Source organism: Cervus canadensis, chromosome 5, assembly GCF_019320065.1.
Source record: "Cervus canadensis isolate Bull #8, Minnesota chromosome 5, ASM1932006v1, whole genome shotgun sequence".
Lineage (NCBI taxonomy): Eukaryota > Metazoa > Chordata > Mammalia > Artiodactyla > Cervidae > Cervus > Cervus canadensis.
In genome coordinates, this window is record NC_057390.1 from 88386271 (window position 1) to 88409270 (window position 23000).

General features: G+C 41.8%; 2 protein-coding genes across 3 annotated transcripts in view; one reads left to right on the forward strand and one right to left on the reverse strand.

The window, feature by feature from the left end:
• Positions 1–1032: 1032 nt before the first annotated feature.
• RBM18 (RNA binding motif protein 18) lies at positions 1033–22568 on the reverse strand. 2 transcript variants are annotated; one of them, XM_043469466.1, is made up of 6 exons: positions 22431–22568; positions 19393–19521; positions 11590–11716; positions 8863–8949; positions 6881–6966; positions 1033–3055 (listed from the first exon to the last, which is right to left on the reverse strand). In XM_043469466.1, exons 2-6 carry the CDS (start codon positions 19503–19505, stop codon positions 2896–2898), a joined length of 573 nt encoding a protein of 190 aa, XP_043325401.1. In that variant the 5' UTR covers positions 19506–19521; positions 22431–22568; the 3' UTR covers positions 1033–2895. The 2 variants fall into 2 exon arrangements, with proteins under 2 accessions (XP_043325401.1, XP_043325402.1); XM_043469467.1 differs by lacking the exon at positions 8863–8949.
• Positions 22515–23000, forward strand: part of MRRF (mitochondrial ribosome recycling factor) — a 54092-nt gene continuing 53606 nt past the window's right edge. The window contains exon 1 of the mRNA XM_043469463.1: positions 22515–22657. The gene's annotated coding sequence lies outside the window, so the exon portion shown is untranslated. The remainder of the gene's footprint in view (positions 22658–23000) is intronic.

A 23000-nucleotide genomic window follows, 5' to 3' on the forward strand; every position in this document is an offset into this window, starting at 1 on the left:
CAGATGGGGAAAGGATTGCTTTGGTTAAAGTGGAGGCACTGGGTGGAAGCAGGGAGATAATTAGGCAGGTACTGTAATAGTGAAATGATTGGACTTAAGATGAGGTGTATTTTTAAAGTTTTTTCAAGAAGTATTTTCAATGTGGAGTTGACAGGATTTGTTAAAGGACTGGGTAGAAGGAACAGGAGAGAAAAAGAGAAATCAAGGATAAATATGGTAGAATCAAATCATTTTTAGGAACATAATAATTACATAAAGGAACTATTTAACATTAACTTGTAAGGTAATAATTAATCTTATTCTTTTATACAGTAGTATTAAAAATGTAGATATACTTGGTGATTTAGAAAGTATCTGTACCTGCCTTAATAGCCAAGGGAACAGCTCTAGAGTATCTGGTTTTACAAAACTGCTGCTGTTGATTTTTGATATGCTTTGAAAAATCTTTCATGTGATTTTTTTTCTCCTAATATTGAGATTCCAGTTACAGAAAGTCTACTGATTAGGGTTACATTTTGTAAGGGTTAAAGAAGAGCTAAGATTAAGGAGATTATTTCCCTCAATTCTTCACTCTTGTAAAAATCAAAACTGTGACATAATTTTAGCAAAACAGTAAGCCAAAAAATAATTTTAAAGTACTGATAACCTCACAACAAGGAGTTTACCAAGTTAACACTCATATTTAACAAACCTTCAACCAAACTGCTTTCAGCATATTTGTAACACGTACCTTTATTCTTCTGAAACCCTACTTTGAAAGAGGGACCAAACACATTTTCCGACTTCAGGGGCCTTCCGTTAACAACTTTTTTGGGAACAGTTAGACGTACAGTGAGAACAGCTAGTCTCTTTACTCATCTCTAACAGGAGGCAGGCAGAAAGGGTGCAGAGACCTGCCTCTGGGGTCAGAGAAGGCACTCAGAAACAGCACCTTGCCTGGACACCTTGGCCCATGGCCGCAGGAGGAACAAGCCTCCCGGAAAGCTGCAGTCTTTAGTGCAGGAGATGGACGAAAGAAGACACAACCACAGACACTGTCTTGCATTTATTCACACAAAGGAGTAAGAATCGGTACAAATAATAAACATTGCTTTAAATACAAATAAATAGCTCTGGTTTCTAAAGGAAACAACTCTAGATAATCCAAAGTTAGGTATTTTCTAAGTTCCTATTAAAAATAGAAGACTATTTTATTTTGCATTAAGTCCTATTCCACCATAACTCTTCGAGGACCTCAAGGGTAAACGGTGAATTCTATATTCTTAGAGAAGTCACCAGAAAAATGGGAGATAATGCTCCCACCTCCCTGAACTATCCCCCAAACAGAAGGAGAGTTACTTGCATCTTACACTGAGTTCATAAATGCAGGAAGAATAACATTGAAAGATATCTGAAAAGTTTTGCCTTGGGAGAGGTGATAGGAATTTCTCTGAACCACTTCTGTGAATTATAACACTTCGCTATGCTGAAGTTTTGGTTCAAATGTCTTAAATTCATTTCTGCTCATAGGAAGACTTAAACTCCTACAATGAGAGCCTCCTCTTGCTGGGAATAATGACAGTAAACAGTTGCAATCACTAAGAGTGGCACCTTGAGTAACAAATGATTTACATGCTAAAGAAGCAGTGGTGCTGCCCAGCGAAACAGTCTATCCACCCAGCACCAAAATGACCAACCAACACTGCTGACAGGAACAGACTCTCAGATCGGTTGTTTTTCTTCCTCTGTTGTTATGTTCAAAATGTTCAAAGTGGCAAAAAATATCTGAGGCGAAGTAGGTTCTACAAGTGAAGAATTGTTTAAAAGTCATGCAATCTTTCAAGCCTTTATAAACCACATAAAACATGAGGTCATTACAATCTTGGTGCCAGAGCAGTGTCTGCCCACTGACTTTCCGTGTCCACTGTGTGTCCCCATCGCACCCCACACAAGACAATTTCTTCTACTCAGACCCCTACACAATTATTAATAAAGGTATAAGTTTGATAGAGAATCAATATAGCAATGTTTAAGTTTTCAAAGATATCTGCTTTTCTATTTAGATTGACCATGATATAATTCCAAACAGAACATTCTCATGCTATTAAAAACAATCTCATGCAATAAATGCAACTTTAAAAGTCCCACACTAATAATGACATTTGGTATTATAGAAGGCAGGATTATTTAGATTTTTTAAAAAAATGATCACGATAGAATACAAGTTGGATTTTCAAACAGGACTTCCGCTGTGGTACAAAATGCTAAATTTTGGTCTACAGTTTTGTCGACGCAAACACTTTTTAAAGATATACACCATGTTTTCCTAATTGGGATTTTGAAACAATAAGCATAATTCTTAAACAGATTACCACAACATTTGCTCAAAGAACCAGCTCTTTTTGCCAAGAACTTTTTCTTTTCAGTCCAGTTGGAGGGATTTCCATAGAAAATTCTGGAACAGCAGTTTCAAGCATGATTCAAAATTTCTTACTTCCCTCCCTTGTTTTTTTACTTTTTCTTTATGTTGTAAAGACTGAGCACAGAAAAATGTGTTGTTTTTTTTTTAAAGACAGCTCTTAATAAATTAAGTTTCCTGATTTGAATGATAACGTTCTTTGTGTTTGCCTTTCTTTCTGGCACACTATATAATGTTTCTGGAGTTACAAATCCAAACAAACGAGCCAACTAGAGCATCCCAGCATTCAAGTCACAGTTTTGGATAAAATCCTATTTATTCTGGATGATGCTCAATTCCACACATACTTCAGGGAAGAAACATCCATAAGAAGGACATCCAAAAATGTTATGTTACCAAACGCTAACATGTGACTGTGTTCTGTCAGGCAGTACTGTTCACAGCTACAAGTACAAAGGCAGAGGGTCTCAGGTGTGGAGAGCAGTCATTCATAACCATCATCTTCGAGATTTCCAAGCTGTTCGAGAATAAGGAGTAGTCCTTTTTTTATCTGGTGGCTTGAAGTAGGAATGAACAGGCGCTGCTGGATACTCTGCATCAGGATTTTCTGCCATCATTTTCAGCTTTGCTTCGATGGCTTTGATCTTTGCAGTGACACTGGAAAAAGGACAGCAGAGCATGAGTGGGCCTGCGTGCACTCAGGGGACACCTGTGTACTTCACCTTCTCTGTGGCTCTCAGGCGTATCAGAGAAGCAACAAGACACTCAAACACAGACACACAAACATTTCAGAGAAAACAGGACTTCCCTGGTGACCTAGTGGCTAGGATGCTAGGCTTTCACTGCAGTGGCCCAGGTTTCAATCCTGATCAGGGAAAATCCCACAGGCAGCTGGGTGCAGCCAATAAATAAATAAATAAGAACCACAAAAGGAATACAGTTTTATTTAGGAGGGGAAAAAAAAAACCCATAAAAATAATTGTTCTTATTATAGGAAAGAGATCAAGGGTGAAATATCTATTAAGCTTTTTCTGTAAGACACTGTTAGGAATACTTTGTATACCGTTACACTTAAACCTCAGACACCAACACTGTTCAGTACCTTAGTACCTGCAGACAGTAGGCACTCAGATAATTTGTATAGGGATTGAAAGCAGAGTCTGAGAGACAGATGTGTACTCCCATGCTCATGGTAGCATTATTTACAACATAAACTGTGGAAGCAACCCAAGTGTCCACTGAAGTAAGAATAGATAAGCAAAATGTGCTATACACATATGCTACAATATGGAAGAACCTGGAGGACTCCATGCTAAGTGAAACAAACCAGTCACAAAAAAGACAAATATTGTATGATTCTACTTACATGAAATACTTGAGAGAGCAGTCAAAATCAGAGACAGAAAGTGGAATGACAGTTGCCAGGAACTTGGGGGAGGTGGGAATGGGGAATGATTGTTTAATGGGTATAGAGCTTCAGTTTTACGATAGGGAAAGAATTATGGAGATGGATGGTGGTGATTATGAATGTACTTTATGAATGTACTTAATACCACTGAACTGTACACTTAAAAATGGTTAAGATGGTAAATACTATATTATGCGTAAATGCTATATTATTTTACCACAATAAAAAAATGGAAGAAATAATTCATGTAGGTTATAGTCTTCATTTTGCAGATGCAGACAAAGAAAAAAAGGCATAGAAAGGTTAGTGCCCATAGCTAGTAAGTGGCAGAGCTGAGATTTGAATACAGCTGGACTCCAGAGCCATACTATGAACTCTTTCTTATACAGTACCACCTTCTGAATCACTGAATAATAATGGAAAAAACATCCCGGAAATCCTACGAAGTCCCTTTTTACTGACAAATGTGTGTTTAGGCTATCATTTACAGAGCACTTACAATGAGCCAGGAAGTGTGCCCAGCATTTTACTTATACTGTTTCTAATCCTTTGCAACAATATTTCAAGGGTTATCAACCACATTTTTGTTGTTGTTGTTCAGTCGCTAAGTCGTGTCTGACTCTACGACCCCATGAACTTCAGCACACCAGACTTCTCTCTCCATCATTATCTCCCTGAGTTTGATCAAACTCATGTCCACTGAGTCAGTGATGCTATCCAACCATCTCATCTTCTATCGACCCCTTCTCCTCTTGCCCTCAAATTTTCCCCAGCATCAGGGTCTTTTCCAGTGAGTCAGTTCTTCCCATCAGGTGGCCAAAGTACTGGAGCTTCAGCTACACCATCAGTCCTTCCAATGAATATTCAGGGTTGATTTCCTTTAGGATGGACTGGTTGGATCTCCGTGCAGTCCAAGGGACTCTCAAGAGTCTTCTCCAGCACCACAGTTCAAAAATGTCAACTCTTTGGTGCTCAGCCTTCTTTATGGTTCAACTCTCACATATGACTACTGGAAAAACTGTTAACTTTTGACTATACTGACCATTTTTTATAGATAAACAAATGCAGAGGGGTAGTGATTCACCCAAGGTTCACACAGCTAACAAACCGTGGAGCCAGGATTCAAGCCCAGTTTATCATCAAAGCCCTTGCTTTATCCTCTTCATTAGGCTGGGAGCTGAGTAGCCATGTATTAGAGAGGAGGGGAGAGGAGACACTCCAGAAGCTATGAAGAATTTTCTTCCGATCAAGCACACCACTATCCCTAGGTCAGCATGCAACACACTCAACTAGAGTATTTTTTGGCTTATGGCTTCCTTTAGTTTCCACTTTGACGCTGTCAACAGTCTACACTCAGGGATAGAAACTTGGGAGGGAAACGTATACATAGCCTTTAGGAAATCCTCAAAAAGCATACATCTGCACGTACTCAAGATTTTACGTGGGCAACGTAAAATTTAAAAACTTAGTTGCCATAAAAAAGAACCCTGAGGTCTCACTGAGATGCAATCCACACCTTTTCCATTAATGGAAAATTAACAGCCAGCCATTTGTTCTGTATGAGTCCCAGGGAAAACAACCTTTTCTAATTAGGCATAGATGTTAATCAAAACACATAAGCTGAGATTCTCTGGATTAAAAGATAAATGGAAAACACCAGGCTAGATTATTTAGTAAAAAGAACAAAGAGTGAAAAAAATGAAAGACACATTCACAGTACCGTGGAGATCACCAAGCATCAATGCAGTCATCTGTTCCCAAGAGGAGTTAAGATTTATGAAAACCTTCATGAAACCATAGTAACTGAGGAGGTTTAATCTTAAGGGGAAAATAGGAAAGCTGAAATAAGCTCCTAGTGAACTTATTGAAGTTATTAATTTAAGAAAATTGGGGGAGTACAAAATAAAGCAGCACAAAATTAAGAAAATATCAATGATATTAGACAAATTGGTAACTATAAAATTAACTTCATCAATTTTATCACTCCTGGAAACATTTCAGGATCACCCTTCCTTGCAGTTTAATGAGATGCTTGTAAATCTCTTCTGTTTGGTGCAGATAATATACAGAAAAGTTTTATTTTTTTTCCCCTAGCCCTATATCCAAACAGGTATCACTTTCCTGACTCTATGACGTGTTGACTTTGGATGCATATGAGAGGCTGGTGCTCTTTCACACGTCTTGCCCTTTCTTGGAGCAGGTGTTAGAACTGCAGTCCTGCACTGACAGCCTGGAGCTTCTTGGAAGCAGTAACTGAAAGACTGAATTCTCAAGTTCAGTAAACCTGGCTTTGAATCTGTACTCTGCTATTTTTGACCTGCGTGATGTTGGCCAAGATACCTCCTTAAAGTTCAGTTTCTTCCTTTATAAAGTGAATACAAAAGTACTTTCACCAGAATTCTTATACTTCAGTGACATACAGCATGTGAAGTGTTTAGCACAGAGCCTGCTTCGCAGTAAGCCCCACAAATCCCAGCTTTTGTTCCTGTTAACATCTCTCCCTAGGCTACGTGCAAAGTCAGCCCTCTACTGCTGCTCACCCCTAACGTCCCCTTCTTTACTCAACCCTCAACTCCTTCTGTTTTGAATTAACTCCAAGGAAGTAACTGACAATTTGTACATGTTGGAACCAAAACTGTTACATTTGCTGAAATGGTAGATAAAATTAAAGTGCTGCAAACCCAAATTCTGTATAAAGGAACTCATAGTTGGGGAGGAATTAGTGTATAATGACAAATGTTGAAGATAATCAAGGTCTTATTAAAATGCTTGTTTTATAGCAAGGACTGTATCTGATTTACCTCTGTGTTCCCAGTGCCAAGTATAATAGCTGGTATGTGGTAGGTATACCCAGCCTCTTGTGTGTGTATGAACTGTGTAAATAGCTGGTACACACTCTTGGGGGTATGGAAGGAGGTGACATGTATACATTCTGGAGACTAACTGGACATCTCTCAGCATGCCAAAAGTTAGTAGACTCCGCTCTAAAGGGTCTGAAGGGTTTCTAGCGCCAGAATGAAGAGATGGCTCCAGCTCGTGCAATACTTGTGTCTCCCTACAGGACACCTTCTTACCTTAGGTTAGACTGCGCAGGCTCAGTGCTTGAGGACGGCTCAAGACTAATTGGAAGGATCTTATCATTCTTGTTATGATCGTATCTCTGAAAGTAAGAAAAAAGGCAAATTACCCCACCCAGGCAGAAACCAGCCCTTTACTGTAATGCATGTGTTCAGAAACCCTAATCTCACCAGTGCATCGTTTGATAGCATGTGTGTTCAGGTCTCTCAGTCATGTCTGACTCTTTGTGACCACATGGACTATAGCCTACCACGCTCCTCTGTCCATGGGTTGTCCCCAGGCAAGAATACTGGAGAGGGTTGCCATTTCCTCCTCCAGGGGATCTTCCCGACCCAGGGAATCAAATCCGAGTCTTCTGCATTGGCAGGTAGATTCTGTACCACTGAGCCACCAGGGAAGCCCATTGTTAGATTATTTCTAGACAATCTTAGGTCTGCTTTGCATTCAGAATTAACGCAGGAGTCCAGACAGCTTAGCATAAAGGTTATAAACTTAGAAAAAGAAATTTAGATGAGGCTTCTCATCTACCCACTAATCCTCCTTATTTGGTGGAGAAAGAATTTCAACCTTTAAATTCACAGATAGTACAGCTACACAGCAGGAATGCCCTCTCACATTCTGATTCTGTCACATATCAGTTCTCCCAACAGTTATTTCACTTTATTTCAAGCACTTTAAAGTTTTGCTCGATTGCTGCAAAGTTATAACCATAACAGTCAACTCTTCACAGGTTTATGTGGAGAAGAGAAGTAGTAACGGCTTTCAGCCCTGATACAGAAACATTCTCCAGGAAAAGTGCAGTTTATTTGATGTCAGATAATTATATACTTCTTTTAAAAGGTAAATACAATGTTAAAGAGCAATCAGGAGTCTCTGGTCAGAAATACATGCAGGGCACAGAGATTCTCAAATGAAAGACAGAATGAAAGATGATTTATTTCTCCTGCATGTCTTTTCAATGAGATGCAGGATGAGAAGATGACAGCCAGTCTGGCAAATGAGACTTGATTTTCTTTTGAATAAAAAAGCATTTAGAAATTCTCCTTGTTGTAAATTGAGAAGGCTCTGTGATTACCTGAAATACTCATAAAGATCCAAAGTGTCTGAGATCTGTTTTTGAGCTTCGAAACTAAACTCAAATGTCTTTATTTCGGTGACTGTTTACTGGTGAGCTTGCTGGGTGGAGTCTCTGATCAAACATTATGGTCATTTATAAAGACTGAGGCTTCAAATCTGGTTGTCACAAACCTTTGCAGGCAGGTCTGTTAAGACTACAGTGCAGGAGGAAGAGAATCAACTTTGTGGATTGCTCCAGTGCAAACGCATGCTTCACCTGTGCTGGCTGAAACAGAATACCATTCTTCTTTTTTCTTTTTTAATGGTTGTAGCTTTTCCAGCATATTTTCCCAAGAGAATAACTAGGAGATGAACACGGCAATTCGCCACTGCTTGGGCCTTGGAGTCAATACAGGCATTGCAAATCCCAATAATTCTCAAAAGCTCTCGAGTAAGGAAATACCAGTGCTTGAAGCACTCTTACAAACTACCCATTTCTCAAGCATTTAGAATAAACAATTCAAACTTGCCACAGAACTGAGAGGCTGGGAAGAGTCTAATAATGCCTAAAGCAACTAATTTAAAAAATAAATACATTTTTTTCCTCTAAAGGACAACCCCTACCAAAAAAATAAATAAATAAATGATAGAGGTCTGAGTAGACACATCAGTCACATGGAAAAATCAATCAAAAACAGAATCTGTGGGTATGTGGAGGGAAATGGCAAAGGAACTTAATCCCTCCTGAGATGTTTCTCAAAAGAAAAATCTGGCAACACACATGGTGAATACAAGGAAGAGACCAGCGTGTGGTTGTTCCAGATGTGCAGAGGCTGGGATGCAAATGGGCGAGTGGACAACTGTCTTTTGAAAGACTCATTTAGGACGAGCTGATGCGGTCTTTCTAGCCTGTGAGACTCACCTTCACTTGAGCATGTGCCCAGCGCACCACCAGCTTCTTAGACAGGGCCAGCTTGCCATTGAGACACTGGATGGCCTGTTCTGCTTCCTGTTCAGGAAAGGGATTAATGTCAGTAGAAGACTCAAATGCCTCACTAGCTTTGATGGCTGAATTTCTTACTGTTTTGGTAAACAGGTGGCAAAGGAATTACAAGGGGGAAAAAAAAGGCAGAATAATAAAAAGGGTCTGAGACTTTGTCAACTCAGTCAAACAAAAATTTAAATCCTGCCTCTGCCACTGACTGACAGTATAATATTTAACAGCTCATTTAATCTCTCTGAATATTAGCTTTTTCACCTGCAAAATATGGATACTGCTTGTTCCGCAGTGGTCAGAGGAGTAGACGAGCACATGTAAAGAATGGAGCACGTGGTATGCACTCAACCAATGTCAACTAACAGTGTTGTTTCTACTGGGTGATATCTTTCTACACAGTTCTGTAAGTTAGAGTAACACCTACTATGTCAAGAAAGTGTACTCTTCCTAGGAACTCTGACACTATATCCTGGACTAGGGCTGATACACCCTGAATCCAAAGTGAGCTACAGTAATGGCTTCAAAGGATATGGGAGTGAAGGAAACCAGGCCGGAAAAAGCAGGAGTGAGTCAAAGAGGCTATGAGCAAGGTATCTGTGTGAGCCAATCTCTGCACCTGGCTTTCAGAGCCAGAAGTTCCCTGACCCTTTCCCCATCAGATACGGGAGCAACGAGGTTGAAAGGAATTCCTGAGGCTGGATAATAGGCACTCGAGGACATTCCCAGGAAGCCTGGCTGTACTTTTCCATCCTGCCAAGCCTCCTCTGCTCCATTTGTATCCAGGAGGCATTTGGCCAAGTGTTACCCACATTTACTGGGAGTGAAGAGGCCGTTAAGGAACAGGAAGAGGAACAAGGGGAGTCCGAGGCCTCAGCATAAGACATTCTAGTCTGGTTTTACCGGTGATTCTCTTATTCCTCTGGGTCTTGCCAGTATGACACTCAACAGATATCTGAGTACCCACTACGGGTACTCACTGGCATCTGTGCCTCACTATGGCACACAAAGTTAGAGGGACAGAGGAGATATTTTATTCTTCTTCTAAGTTTCACTTGGTGAGCTAGAATTTACATGACAATATCAATTCTGGGGCATCAATAGTCAAGATGCCAGCAGGTGATAAATAGTTTTAAAAATAATTTCCTATCTTTCTAACTTGTTCCAAAATTCATGTATCCAACAGTATTATTAAATGCCAAATATGCTTTCATATGAACCCTCACCTACTCACTCAACTTCCTAAAAGGTAAGGAGAGTGTGTATTTTTAATTTCCATTTTTAGATGAAAACTGAGGTCAAAATAAGTTAGACTTGCCCAAAGTTAATAAAGCACTGGTAGGGACAAATGACATTCTCAGATAGTCTCAGAACATACTGACACATTATTTCTTGAAGGCAATTTGGCAGTCATATTAAGGAAAAAATTCGTGGCCTTTGTTGACACCACTCCATTTCCACGAATACAGTAAATATTCACATAGAGCTAGAGATGTTCACCACATTGCTTACACATTTGGAGGTTAGATATGTAACTTATCACATGTTCACAAAATAAAATATTATGCAGTTATCAAAGATGAGGCTGGTTAATTTTTAAACTGAGGTCTAAATAATAAAATGTATTATAGATCAGTGAATTTTTACATCTATCTACAGCTATACCAGTGAAACCACAATATGATACAGAATGTTATACTGATATGTATTAGATGATGGAAAAAATTTTAATTTACTTTCAGTGGTAAATAGGATACACAATCCTATATGTGTGTTAAACGCTGTACATGTGTTCTTTGAAATTGTGCACATGTGTTTTTGTCATTTTATGCGTATGTGTGTGTGAATGTGAAGAAAGAAGAGACTAGAAAAATATACAACTAAATATTGAAAACTGATTATTTCTGGGTTTTAGACTGATATATGGAATTATTTATCTATATTTCATCTGTAAGAAACAAGTATTACTTTTATAGGAAAAATACCCGAATACAATTATTATTTAAAAAACAGAAACTAGGCAACATTCTCACACATGACGAATAAAGTCACAGAACTATAAACAGTGTCTCTATATTTAGTAACATTCAAATTCAAGTCCTTTATCAACGCATGTCCACTATAAGGACTACATTTGAATAGTAGTTCCATGGACACACCACGGTTGAAGCTGGTGCTCTCTTTGTATATATTCAAACTTGTCCACATTTATTCTGAGACGTTGAGGAGGAGGATACATTTTTAAGAAATCAAAATAAAAGAGAGTTTGTGGGTGGCTCACCACAGCCAGGGAGGGTTTCTGCACCACGGGGCCGAACTCTGAAAGAAAAGGCGGCTCTGTTGGCCAGCCATGAAAGGAAGACAAAAGAGAACAGGGAGGCGGCCATCCATGTGCTTAATGTGGGCACCCCAAAGCATGTGGTCAGAAAAGTAGGTCAACCGCTGCAGCCGGCCAGCCGGTGAGGCGCAGACTTTGAGAGCTGGTCACTAACTCAGTGGCTGACTGAGGGTCTCCTTTAGGACTCAGAGCACGGCACACGGGGGTGAGTCAGACACGGCTCCTGCCCACAAGGAACTGCTATTCTAGCAGCAGGAGAGACGCGCAGATTAACTACGAGAGGATACGTACTGGGAAAGGGGGAGAAGTTCAGTTACCTGCTTAGTCTCAAAGTTGACGAAACAGTACCCTCGAGGCTGTCCCTCCAGAGCACCTGACTTGTGGAAGAGGAAGTCGAACTGCTTCACCGTGCCAAACTTCTGCAGCAGCCTGAGGAGATGGTATCTGTGGACAAAGAACAGCCCCTGAGACGCTCTGGGAGTTTGGTCGGCCACACAGCCTGAGTGTGAGATAAAAGCAGGAGATAATTTACCCCAGGGACAAAAACCTCACACCCCCCTCCCCCTCCTTGCCGGCTCTCCTCCAAACTGCACCGCTAGTTTATCTGGCAACCAGAGTTGTTTGCCTCTATTTGGAATGGGAACTAGAATTGTCATGGCTCTGCGTCTGTCCAGCACAAAAATACCAAACAAACAAACAAAAAAAACCACACCTAACAAAACAGCTGTCTGGCCCACAAGCACCATTTGTTTTCTTTTTTTTTTAGGAGAAAAGTTCAAAAATAGTGTTGATTTATTTATTTTTAATTTCTTGGCAATGACACAGTATCTGTGAATAACTGTAACTCCATCAGAAACACACACACACACACTCCCAAAGCCAAAGCCAACCCCACCTCAAAAATAAACAAAGTAACACTTACACATACACACAAACAAGAAAACAATTCCGAAGACTTCCCCGTTGGATCTCACAGTTAATCATGAGTTCCTACTTGCACTTGAGACAAACTCTGCCAAAAACCAAACCACAGCTAGTGGCAGTTCCATAAGTGCTTGAGAGTCTCTACCTCTGATGCGACTCAATGAAAGGACCATGTAGAACCACAACATGATGGAGGCCAAGAGCTTCCACCCCTGATGCAACTGAACGACAGGACCATGTGAGACTGCAACATGATGGAGGCCAGTCTCACATGAGCAGTGGAACCTGTGCCTAGTCGCTCAGTTGCATCCTATTCTTTGCGCCCCCATGGACTGTAGCCTGCCATGTTCCTCTGTCCATGGGAATCCTCCAGGCCAGAATACTGGAGTGGGTTGCCATGCCCTCCTCCAGGGGATCTTCTCAACCCAGGGATCCAACACAGGTCTCCCAAACTGCAGGCAGATTCTTTACTGTCTGAGCCACCAGGAAAGCCCAGGAATACTAGAGTGGGTAGCCTATCCCTTCTCCAGGAGATCTTCCCGATCCAGGAATCTAACTGGGTTCTCCTGCACTGCAGGCGGATTCTTTACCAGCTGAGCTACCAGGGAAGGCCTGGAATCTGGCCGGTCCTATAGATCATCCCACTGTGAGTAACTCCCCAACCTCTGCTGCTTTAACACAATTCATCTGTGGCCGAATAGAAAATATATATGGCCAAGGAAGACATTTACTCCTGGCAGGAGGTACACCCCAAGCTCTCGACTGCCACTCTGCCCCTCACCCTCTTCTTGGATTCCTTTCCCTAAAACTTATTTGGTTTCTATAGAGCTTTTAAGTTATTCAAACAGATGTGGCCTTAACAGGTTGCTGTGGCCAATCTCAATTCCGACTTCCTGTCATCTGATGTGAGGGTGAGACAAACCAACCGCTCTCCCGTTTCCTTTTCCTTTGGCCTTCCTCCTGGCATCCTCCGCGCTATTCAAATGGAGTCAAGGCTTTCTCTAAACAATGCTGTCCCTGTGATACTAAAAAGGTATCAGCCCACATGCTAAATCTGTTATTACTGGGAATTCTACCCCACAGGGAGTCAGTAAAGCTGTCGTTACAGCCGCATTTATATTCACATTGTTTTCTAGGAGAAACTCATCAAGATTTTATTCTTGAGTAAGAATCTCCTTTGGGAGGCAGAAAGATATGAAATGGATCATAAGCTACACTAAATTTGAGACTAATGCACACCAATAAGCAAGCCCATTATCCTGGATCAGGTGCCTGACACAGTGGAGCAGGGAAGACATAATACAGGTCTTATTTTGGGACAGGATGCAAGGATCCCAAGGCATATTGTGGATGTTAATCTGGTCTTTAGACCTGTTTTGAAAGAGAAAAGAACTGTAACCCTCTAGTTTCCAAATTCTTAATTCCCATCTCGATACCTTGATACTGCCAGTGAGAATATACGAGGTGATTCTTTAGGGGCAAGGGAGACACCTAAAGTGCAAATTTCTGGTTTTATTTGATTTTCTGAACATGCTTACAGCAAGGGTGAATCTCTCAAATGCACAGACAGATGGGCTGGGAGAATCTCTCAGGGTCTTTCATTCACAGCTGCATCTTCCATTTACTACACCCATTCAAACCTTAATGCAGCACCAGTTGCCATGAATGGTGGGTCAAACCTGTTTCTTTTTTCAAACAACCTAAGGCCACTGTGGGCTAGTCATCTTTTCATTAGCTCCATTCTGCTTAATAGCAGGAAGGTAAGGCGATCGGCATTTCCTAGGAAATGAATTTTAATTTACTCAGGGAAAAAAAAAAACCAACAAACCTCTGACAGATTATTCTTTGAAAAGCTAACAAATGCGTTCTGCCCGAGAAGAGCGACCTTAAGATTCCAGGAACATCTGCTTAGGTTCGTGTCTTTCAACTTCTCCGGGATTTCTTTTCTTGTTTGATAATTTCTTGAAATTATCGGAACACCGAAACAAAAGGAATGAAGTGTTTACTATTTTGCTTCCTGGAGATGGGGGCTGCAAGCTCTGATAGTGAAAAAAGCCTGAAGACTCTTGCTTTCACATCTGCAAGCACTTTCATCTGCTATCGGAGCACAGGAGGGCCCGCTGTTCATCAGAGCCCTGTTTCACTTAATGAAATGTGGGCCCTGCAGCCTCAGGAGCTGAAGAACTGGTACACCAGCCCCACAGATACTTCTGCACTGCAATTAGTGTTGTCTGAAATGGGTTTTTAAAATGGCCTTCCTGCCTGATGGCACGGAGGGAATTAATCTGTATGAATTGGATTAAGATAGACACCTCTAATGTGTCAAGAACTGTACTAGGCACTTGGACTAACTATCCAGATGGACACAGCTAGGTCTCTGTCTTCAAAGACCTGACATTCTGGTTCGAGGAGAGAGATATATAGTCAAACAATTTTAAAACAGCATGAAGCCTGCACACAGAGGCAGGTATGTGAGCACACAGATGGAGAGGACCTGCTGCACAGGGAAGGTGGTGGTTAGAGAATACCCCGCACGAAGACACAACAGCAAGAGAGACCAATCCAACGGCAGAGGGTATGAGCTCTTATATAGTAAGAGAGGAGGCTGACAGGCAGGCAGGGGGACAGGTTGTGAGAGACATGTAAGTGAGGGAATTTAATGCAATGCTGTAGGTACTGGGAAGTCAACGAAATGACACTGAAGATTGATTTTAATGCCCAATTTGTTTTACAGAAAACTACGAACTTGTAGAAATTATTATGTGGTGGGTATCTATAGTCTATGCCCTATGTTATTAAATGGTCTTACTTTGTTTCCAATTTGAATAAGCAAATAGTAAAGGCTGTTTCATGCAAACCAAACCATAAGAAGCAGCATGGGTCACAGAGGAAATATAAGGAAAGAGCTGAGATAATCAGGGGTATGTTTAGGGGGAAGTACGGTTCTTACACGCTCGTAAACTTATGATCCCTCGCATTTAGCTCTGAAAGTCTGCATCAGAAGGACACTTCCACCCAGGTGCCTCTCCTCTGCTTTTAAGTTTACTTAATATACCCCAGGCTGACCTCTTCCTCCTCACAAACTATGCCCCTCTCCAGCTATTCCACTGGCCAATGTGGACATGATTCTTTTCCATTTCTCAGGCAAGAAACAATGTGATCGTCTTCAGCTCTTAGCTCCTCTTCAGTCCCTTCCCTCATCTCTCAGACTCCACCCATTGGTCTCCAAGGTCACAGTCTCTATCTGGGTGATATTAATAGAAGGTCTGTAGCTAATCAGCATCTTTGCTTTTGCCCCTCCTGTTCATCCTACCACTGGTGTCTGATTTTCCTATTAAAACATCTCTTTCACGATGTCAGTCTCCTGCCAAACACCAACATGAGTCTCTTCCATTGATGCATGAAATTCAAACTTGTCTGAATAAATTTTACAGATCCTGTATCAATCTGATGGCATTCTCTCTCTCCAACTACTATTTTCACTATCATTTAGTATTCAAATTCCCCTTTTGCTAGTGGCTCAGATGGTAAAGAAAATGCCTACTGCAATGCAGGAGACCCAGGTTCAATCCCTGGGTTGGGATGATCCCCTGGAGAAGGGAATGGTTAGCTACCCACCCCAGTATTCTTGCCTGGAGAATTCCATGGTCAGAGCAGCCTGGCGGGCTATATATAGTCCATGGGGTTGCAAAGAGTTGAATATGAATGACTAACAAAAGGTCTTAGTCAAAAAGGTCTTCCTGATGTTCTCCTCACCCACTACTGGTATTCTTTTATGATACACCCTCCATCAGGAATGTTCTTTCTTTTACAATTTCAGCTGTCTTTGTTCTTTCATACTTCTTATGCATAATGCAGTGGCTATTAATTTGGCTTTCTATACAGCACGTTTGGTATTTGAAAAAGAAAGCAGTATAAACCCTTTCAGAAGAAACCATGGTATGGAAAATAGATAATGTCTAAAGACTAACTTGTTCAGTTTCTCTACTGAAGGCACTAGTAGTGATGTTTAAAGTTGTTATTTTTACTCTTACGGTTAAACTGTGCCCCATAACATTTAAAAGAAGTCCTTACACTGAAAAACTTAGAATAGGATGCTTTAGGTTATGAGTGTCCAGTTATGTGGACTGGTGGAATATTTGTGCAAAGCGAACTAAATTAGGTGCTGGGAAATTAGTTCTATCACTAACTGCTTTAGTGAACTGAGTCAACTCCTAACCTTTCTTTACTTACAAAACAGGGAAACATTTATCTGTTCCACTTGCATCACAAGATTTCTACAAGCTTAAATAAGAGAAACTAATGAAATATTAGAGCTGGGAGACATTTTCAGATCATTCAGTTGAACAGCCTCACTCTCACTTTACAGGTTAAGAACGATCAGACATAGTATAGTTGAGAGGAATCAGAATGGAGTGGAAAGAACAGAGGCATGCAACCTGCTACCTCCAAAACTAAGAGTGTGTCATCATTCCCGTAAGTCCAGATCGTCACACGGACACTGCTGGCGTGGACGAGCTCCTAAAGCGGTCGGTATTGTGGCTACAGTGCAAACAGAATGTCAGAGTGCTCAGTCAGTCAGCAATGCACCTTCTATTGAGAAGAGGCTGATGGACATCCTACTGTAACCTGAACAGGACGCAAAATAATACCGGGCACACATATGCAGGATAAACAGAATTATTACAAAGTAAACTTTGAAAAACTTGAGTGGAAAAGGTTTTTTGCTTTAACTGCCAACCACTCATAACAGTAAATACATAGCATCACTTGTCTTCTAACAAGAAGTGAGAGAACATTTGTGTAGGAGGGATATTCAAGTCAGTGTATATGATAGAAGGAAGAGGGATGAGACAGAGTAGGGACTTGTGTAGGAGAGAGAGATAAGAAGGGTCTGTCAAGAGGGAAAACAGCAGGAACTAGGACAGACCTGTGGTGGTGTCCCATTAATTACAAAAACTGGAGGCTGCTTTGAAAAATTGTCGAGAGTCGTTAGAATTTTTAGAGATTTGGATTCAAATAATATTTTCAGAGACTGAACTATAAGATGGGTACCACATGCTCACACAAGTTTCAACATTCTTCAATGTTTGGGAATGACTGTACTTTAATAATTAGGCTAGGTCCAAAATCACCCACCTTGAAAGGAACAGGATCTGGAAGTTTACGTACTTCAAAAACTTGGAAGAAAATCACGTATTTCTACAAGATAAGACCTACCTTACTACCATGTTAGGTTTCTTTGATGTAATTAAGTAAACCCAATGAAGCAACACTAAGCATTTGATAAGTTACAACTGGTAGTTACATCTTTAAGAAGAAATTTTAACAGATCAGTTTGTTTAATTGAGAAAATGTTTTAAGATAAGGAATCCATAGATGAAAGATAGTAGAAATGATCTCTGGTGATACAGAGGTAGGAAGCCACAAGAGAAGCCAGCAAGGCCCTGATTTGTTGTCTGGTCCTTGATCTCTTGAATAATGGATATAAAAAGAGCAGAGATATCAGGGGAAGAGTTTTTGATGCAGTGTTCCTGTTCATGCTCCTACTAAAGAAAACACTCATATACTCCCACTTATGACATAAACTGAGGTGGTAGTTGCCCATTTGAACCTTCCTGACAAGCAGCAGGATACAATTAGAACTAGAGTATCATTACAGGGAATCGCAGCCAAAACAATGGACATTGTTTCCACGCTCCAGATTTCCATTCAGACAAGCAGAGGTGGGAATGGAAACCACTCTTGGGAGCGTCCTCTCACAGCTTGGGTTTTAGATGATGGAAACGGCTTCTCTGTTTAATTTCCTCATTAACTGAGAGCTTGGGCAGGTTCACACACTCATCCTCAAGGCTGCAAGCCATAAAGAGAGCCAAAATAAATGCACAGTCTGTATTGAAGGGCCCTGGTGACCAAGGTACCATAATTAGGGGGCAACACATCTTAAATACCATCATATTTCCTAGAGGGACCTGACAACACCTACACTGAACCAATTTGAGCTTGAGCAGGTTTAAGAAACCGAACACTGTCATTATCTTTATGCATCAGTTTACATCTCTTTCCTCTCTCATAATCCCAACCCTGTTATACACCTCCCCTGACCCCCAGACTCAAACAAGCAGAGACAACTCCTTGTCTCTTCTCCCTATGCTTTTAACACCATTCCCAAGGAAGTGACTTCCAGCACTGAGGATATACCTCATGCTTGCTTTAAGCACTGACCCTGTACAGCTCAATCCACTTACCCTTTGATCTCCTGCCACCAACCACCACCAGTCCCTACTTAAGGAAAAATCTCTCAATTCTCTCTGCTAAGAGACTCCTTTCCACTACAATATCTACAATGGAAAGAGTGGGGAGTTGAAACAAGTCAATCAGTTTTGTCACCATGGACAAGGCACTTCTGTTTCTTGGGCCTCAGTTTCATCATGCTGTGGGATAAAAGAGATGGAACAGATCAGAGGTTTTTCAAGAGTTGTCCACGGAGCCCTGTAAGTGACTGCCCAAGAAAGGGTGGCTGTTGTCAAAAGGCACTGGGAGCACCTTGTCCTCCCTTTAATCAGAGTAGCTCTCGAGCTTTTCTTCTACAAATAGGTTCTGTACTTTAACAAGCCGTGGCTCCTCAGATTTAAAAACTTTGAAAATTGCCTAGGATGGCACTTGGCACACAGTGGGCACTCAAATCATTCAATGAATGAATGAATGAACACCAAAGGGACTGGGGTATTTCTAAGATCCCTAATGAATTTCCTTGGTTCCATGGCTGCTTAACATGAATTAAGAGTCAAATTGTATCTCTCTGCCTTTTTGTGAAAATACTGAGATTTCTGCTTGTTCCTTCATTTGAGGTGACCAAAGTACGCCCATGGCTGGTTTTAGGATATAACTTCCTCGTCACTGGGTACAAAGATTCAAAATAGTTGAAACTAAGAGAACATCTTTAGGCAAGCAGGAAAAAGAAGTAATATATGGTTTAAAGGGTATTCAAGTTTGTGCCTTTGCAGTAGAAGAGTCCAAATGTAAGAAAAATGACAAGTTAACAGGCTAAAACAGCATCACATTCCCTTTAAAGATAATTAAAACATAACTATCAGGGTCAAAATATATGCAATAGCCCTTGAAAATTCTTCTGAACATCATCACCATGAGCATCCCAATTCTGTAGGCAATGAGTTAAAATATCTTAGACTTACTCTGTGATTTTGGGGTCCAAGTTGCCAATCCATAACCGGTGCCCTTCCTGTAGGGAGCCCTCTGAAAGGATGGATGCATTCTCCAGGGGAAGAGTTTTGGTTTCTGCTTCCATCAATCCCTATGAAATACTAAAGGAAACGTGAACATTCAGACAGGAAAGGAGCAATGCTTTGTGAACATGAGGCTTCAAACTCAATTCAACAAACATTTACTCAAGGAGGGCACGTCCTGGGCAGCCCTTCAAAGCCCTCAGTTATTTCACAACCAGGGCCCCAGCACCAGTTCCCTTGGGACAGCTCCTCCAGCAGCTAGAGAGCAAAAGCTTTCATTTTAGGTGAAAGAGGCGTGGTTCTGTGTGCAGAAATGAGTTTTTCTCTTCTGAAGCCAGAGGTTGACTGGGCAGGGGGCCAAAGTCTCTGTTACTACATGATACACCAGCTCAACAACTGTCACCCAAAATAAGCCTTGGAAACCACCAGAAAGAGAGTCTTTCTGACACTTAAGAGTATGGGTATGGAAGAACAACAGTAAGTAATCAATTAGCTCTTATAATGTTTCATATTTTGGGAGACACTGGGAAGAAGAGACTAACTTTCTCCTTAGTTACTCCAGTCCCCCCATTTACTAGTTCTGCAACCTTGGGCAAGTTTTTTAGCCGCTTGATGTCTAAGTTTCCTCATCTGTAAAATTGGGATAATTAAGAGCTGTGCCAATTCACTGAGGTGGTACACCAAGAACATTAAGAACATGGCATGGCACTTAGACAAACATTCAATTAATTTTACCTTAAATTATTACCACGTTTAGTTCCTGAAATGTCTCATCACACAGTCACAAAAGGAGGATGAGGGTTATGATGGAGACAGTAATGGAAAGAGCAAGAACCTTGAGCTCAGAAAGCCAGGTTTCAATTTTTGGCTTTTCCATTGGAAGCCACTTCTCTCTTAGCTTCAGTCTCCTCATCTCTACATAATACACCTTGTCCTGCTTATAACTTAAGAACTCTTGAGAAGACCAAAAATGAGACCACAGATGTAAAATCAAGCTTTAATGTATAATGTGGCAGAGAAAGAAAAAATAAAAGGACTGGGAAGATGGCAGGTTGTGTCAGACTTTAGAACTCCCTGCTAGAGAAAATGTGTCATATAAAACAGGAGTGCCTCTGAGATCAGTGCTGCATCTTAGTAACAGCAGCTGACATATCAAACATTGCCATTACCTTTTATCTCAGTACAGCTTATACAGGCTAGCACACAGTAAGTCCACAGTAACCTTCAGGTAATTGTTTGTTAAATGTGTCTATCTACCCCCACACAGGGGTTCCCTGGTGGCTCAGATGGTAAAGAATCCATCTGTAATATGAGACACCTGGAGTTTGATCCCAGGGTCAGGAAGATCCCCTGGAGAAGGGAATGGCAACCCGCTCCAGTATTCTTGCCTGGAGAATTTCATGGACAGAGGAGCATGGTGGGCTACAGTCCATGGGGTCTTAAAGGAGCTGGACATGACTAACACACACATACACCTACACGTGAGGGTATTTTTCTTCTTCTCTCACTCACATGTTCAATCCGTTCTGTTCTGTCTGTCAAGTCACTACTAACTGCTAAACCCTCGGCTATGAAAACATAGAAATGAACAGGCCACAGTTCTTGTTCCTTCCTCGGAGAAAGGTAAAACAGGCATAAATAGAGTCCCAGGTGTGAAAACTGGAGAGGAGAAACATTTTGTCTTCTCCCTGCTTTCCTTTTCCTTTCTTACAGATCATTCATTCAAAAAAATTTTTTACAGACCCTCTATTTTCCAGGCAGTGCCTTGGTACTAGGGACAAAGCCCTCTAGATGCTTATATTTGAAAGAGGAGCAGGATAAGACAAAAGCAAAATAAGTAGTCAAGATGTAACTTGTGCTAAGTGCTCCAACACACAGGGGGATTTGACAAGGAGACTAGGAAAGGACTACTTTAGAATTAGCGGAAAGGGAAGACCTCTATGGGAGATGACATTTGAGATGAAACTTGAATAATAGAACCTTCTGATATTCTCATGTCTAAAAACAGGAACAATACCAACAGGGGTTAATATCACACCAGGCAACCATTTTTAGTGGGAAGAGTGCAGGATATAGGGCCAAAAGATAGGCACTCAAATCCTGGCTTTTGCACCCAGTTATTCTGTGACTTTAGTAAGTCATGATCACCCCATAAATGTACCCCCCTTAGAAAAGTTTTCCCTCATAGAGCAGAGCATCTTGTTAGTCTCTATGACAACTACCTTGTTCTTTCAATACTAGTTACATGTGAAATACACTGTTTCACTTTTCCCTTCCCTCACTAGAATGTAAGCTACTAGAGGGCAGGGCCTTGCCTATTTTGAGGATTCCATCTCCGGCACTCAGCACATTGCCTGGCTCCTGGCTGATGCTCAGTAGCTACCGAATGAATGAATGAAGCAAGCCACTTCTCCACTCGGAGCCTCAGATTCTTCTTTCTTCCTACAAGGGGCAGAATTATCCCTAACTTAAGAGTTTTTTACGAGGTTTAAATATGACAACATACGTGACAGCTCAGCACAGGACTTTCCTAGGAACGGTTAAGTATGGTAAGCGATCAGGATGGCATACGACAATCAAAATCCTTTGGGTTTGTAATGGCGACAACCTCTTATATTAAGAGTTCACAAAACGCTTTTTCACCTACCTCCCCTAGTCCCCCGCCCCTGCTCCGCACCACGCTGACCTACAACTATCCTGGAAGCCACGAACAGTCATCTGGGGAAACTAAAGAGCAGAGAAGCAAAGGCGCTTGTACTTAAAAAGCTAATGGTAACGGTGGGCTCAAGCCTGGAATCCCTGCTTCCCAATTCCTCGCCCGAAATTCCCAGATGCGGTGGGTCATTACTCGGCTTGTTATTTCCGGGCCAGCGGCGGGACAATCCGGGGCGGGGCCTGAAAAGCAGTCTCGTTACCGCAGCCTCCTCTAGGGAACCCCTCGCGTGGCTGGCGCTTACGTGCCGGGGCCTTGCCCCGGCCAGACTCACCTCGCGATCTCGGCGTCGTCCCCTCTGTTCATGCCCCCGTAGCAGGTCCCGACTCCGCGGCCCGACGGCCCTCTCAAGGCGTATACGCCTCAACGCCGCAAGCTGCCAGGCCGCCCGTGACGCACTACGCCTGCGCCGCCCCATGACGTCACGACGCCCGCGCCGCCGCTGCCGCAGCCGTCGCAGTGGTCGCGCGAGTCTTTTCCTAGTAACCTGGGCGCTAGTTGGTGAGTGGCCTCAGCACGGCCTGGAGGCGCGCGCGGGGTCCGGGTCCCGGAGACCTCTACTCAGGGATCTCTGGGATACATTAAGGGGGCCTAAACACGGTCCCCGACGCGTTCCATTAAAATCCGGCTTGACCTTTACGGCTGAGGGCGGGACCTGTCGATCCGAGCGAGTCTCACGGGTTGGGGGCGGGGCTCATTTCATCACCTAGGGACCTTCAGAATGAGAGCCGGGCTTACTAAATAGCAGCAGCTATTTAGTAGCCTGCTAACTGGCAGGGACATTTAATTTTCAGAACAATCTTGTGGGAATAGGTTTTTTTTTTTTTTTTTTAAATCCGGTATG

Bases quoted from the DNA above. Each gene is read 5' to 3' on its own strand.
- RBM18 (XM_043469466.1), bottom strand. From the start codon at position 19,505: ATGGAAGCAGAAACCAAAACTCTTCCCCTGGAGAATGCATCCATCCTT. The intron at 11,717-19,392 runs GTAAGTCTAAGA...CTTTGTCCACAG, and splicing joins TTGGACCCCAAAATCACAGA to ATACCATCTCCTCAGGCTGC. The intron at 6,967-8,862 runs GTGAGTCTCACA...TCTTACTTTCAG, and splicing joins GGGCACATGCTCAAGTGAAG to AGATACGATCATAACAAGAA.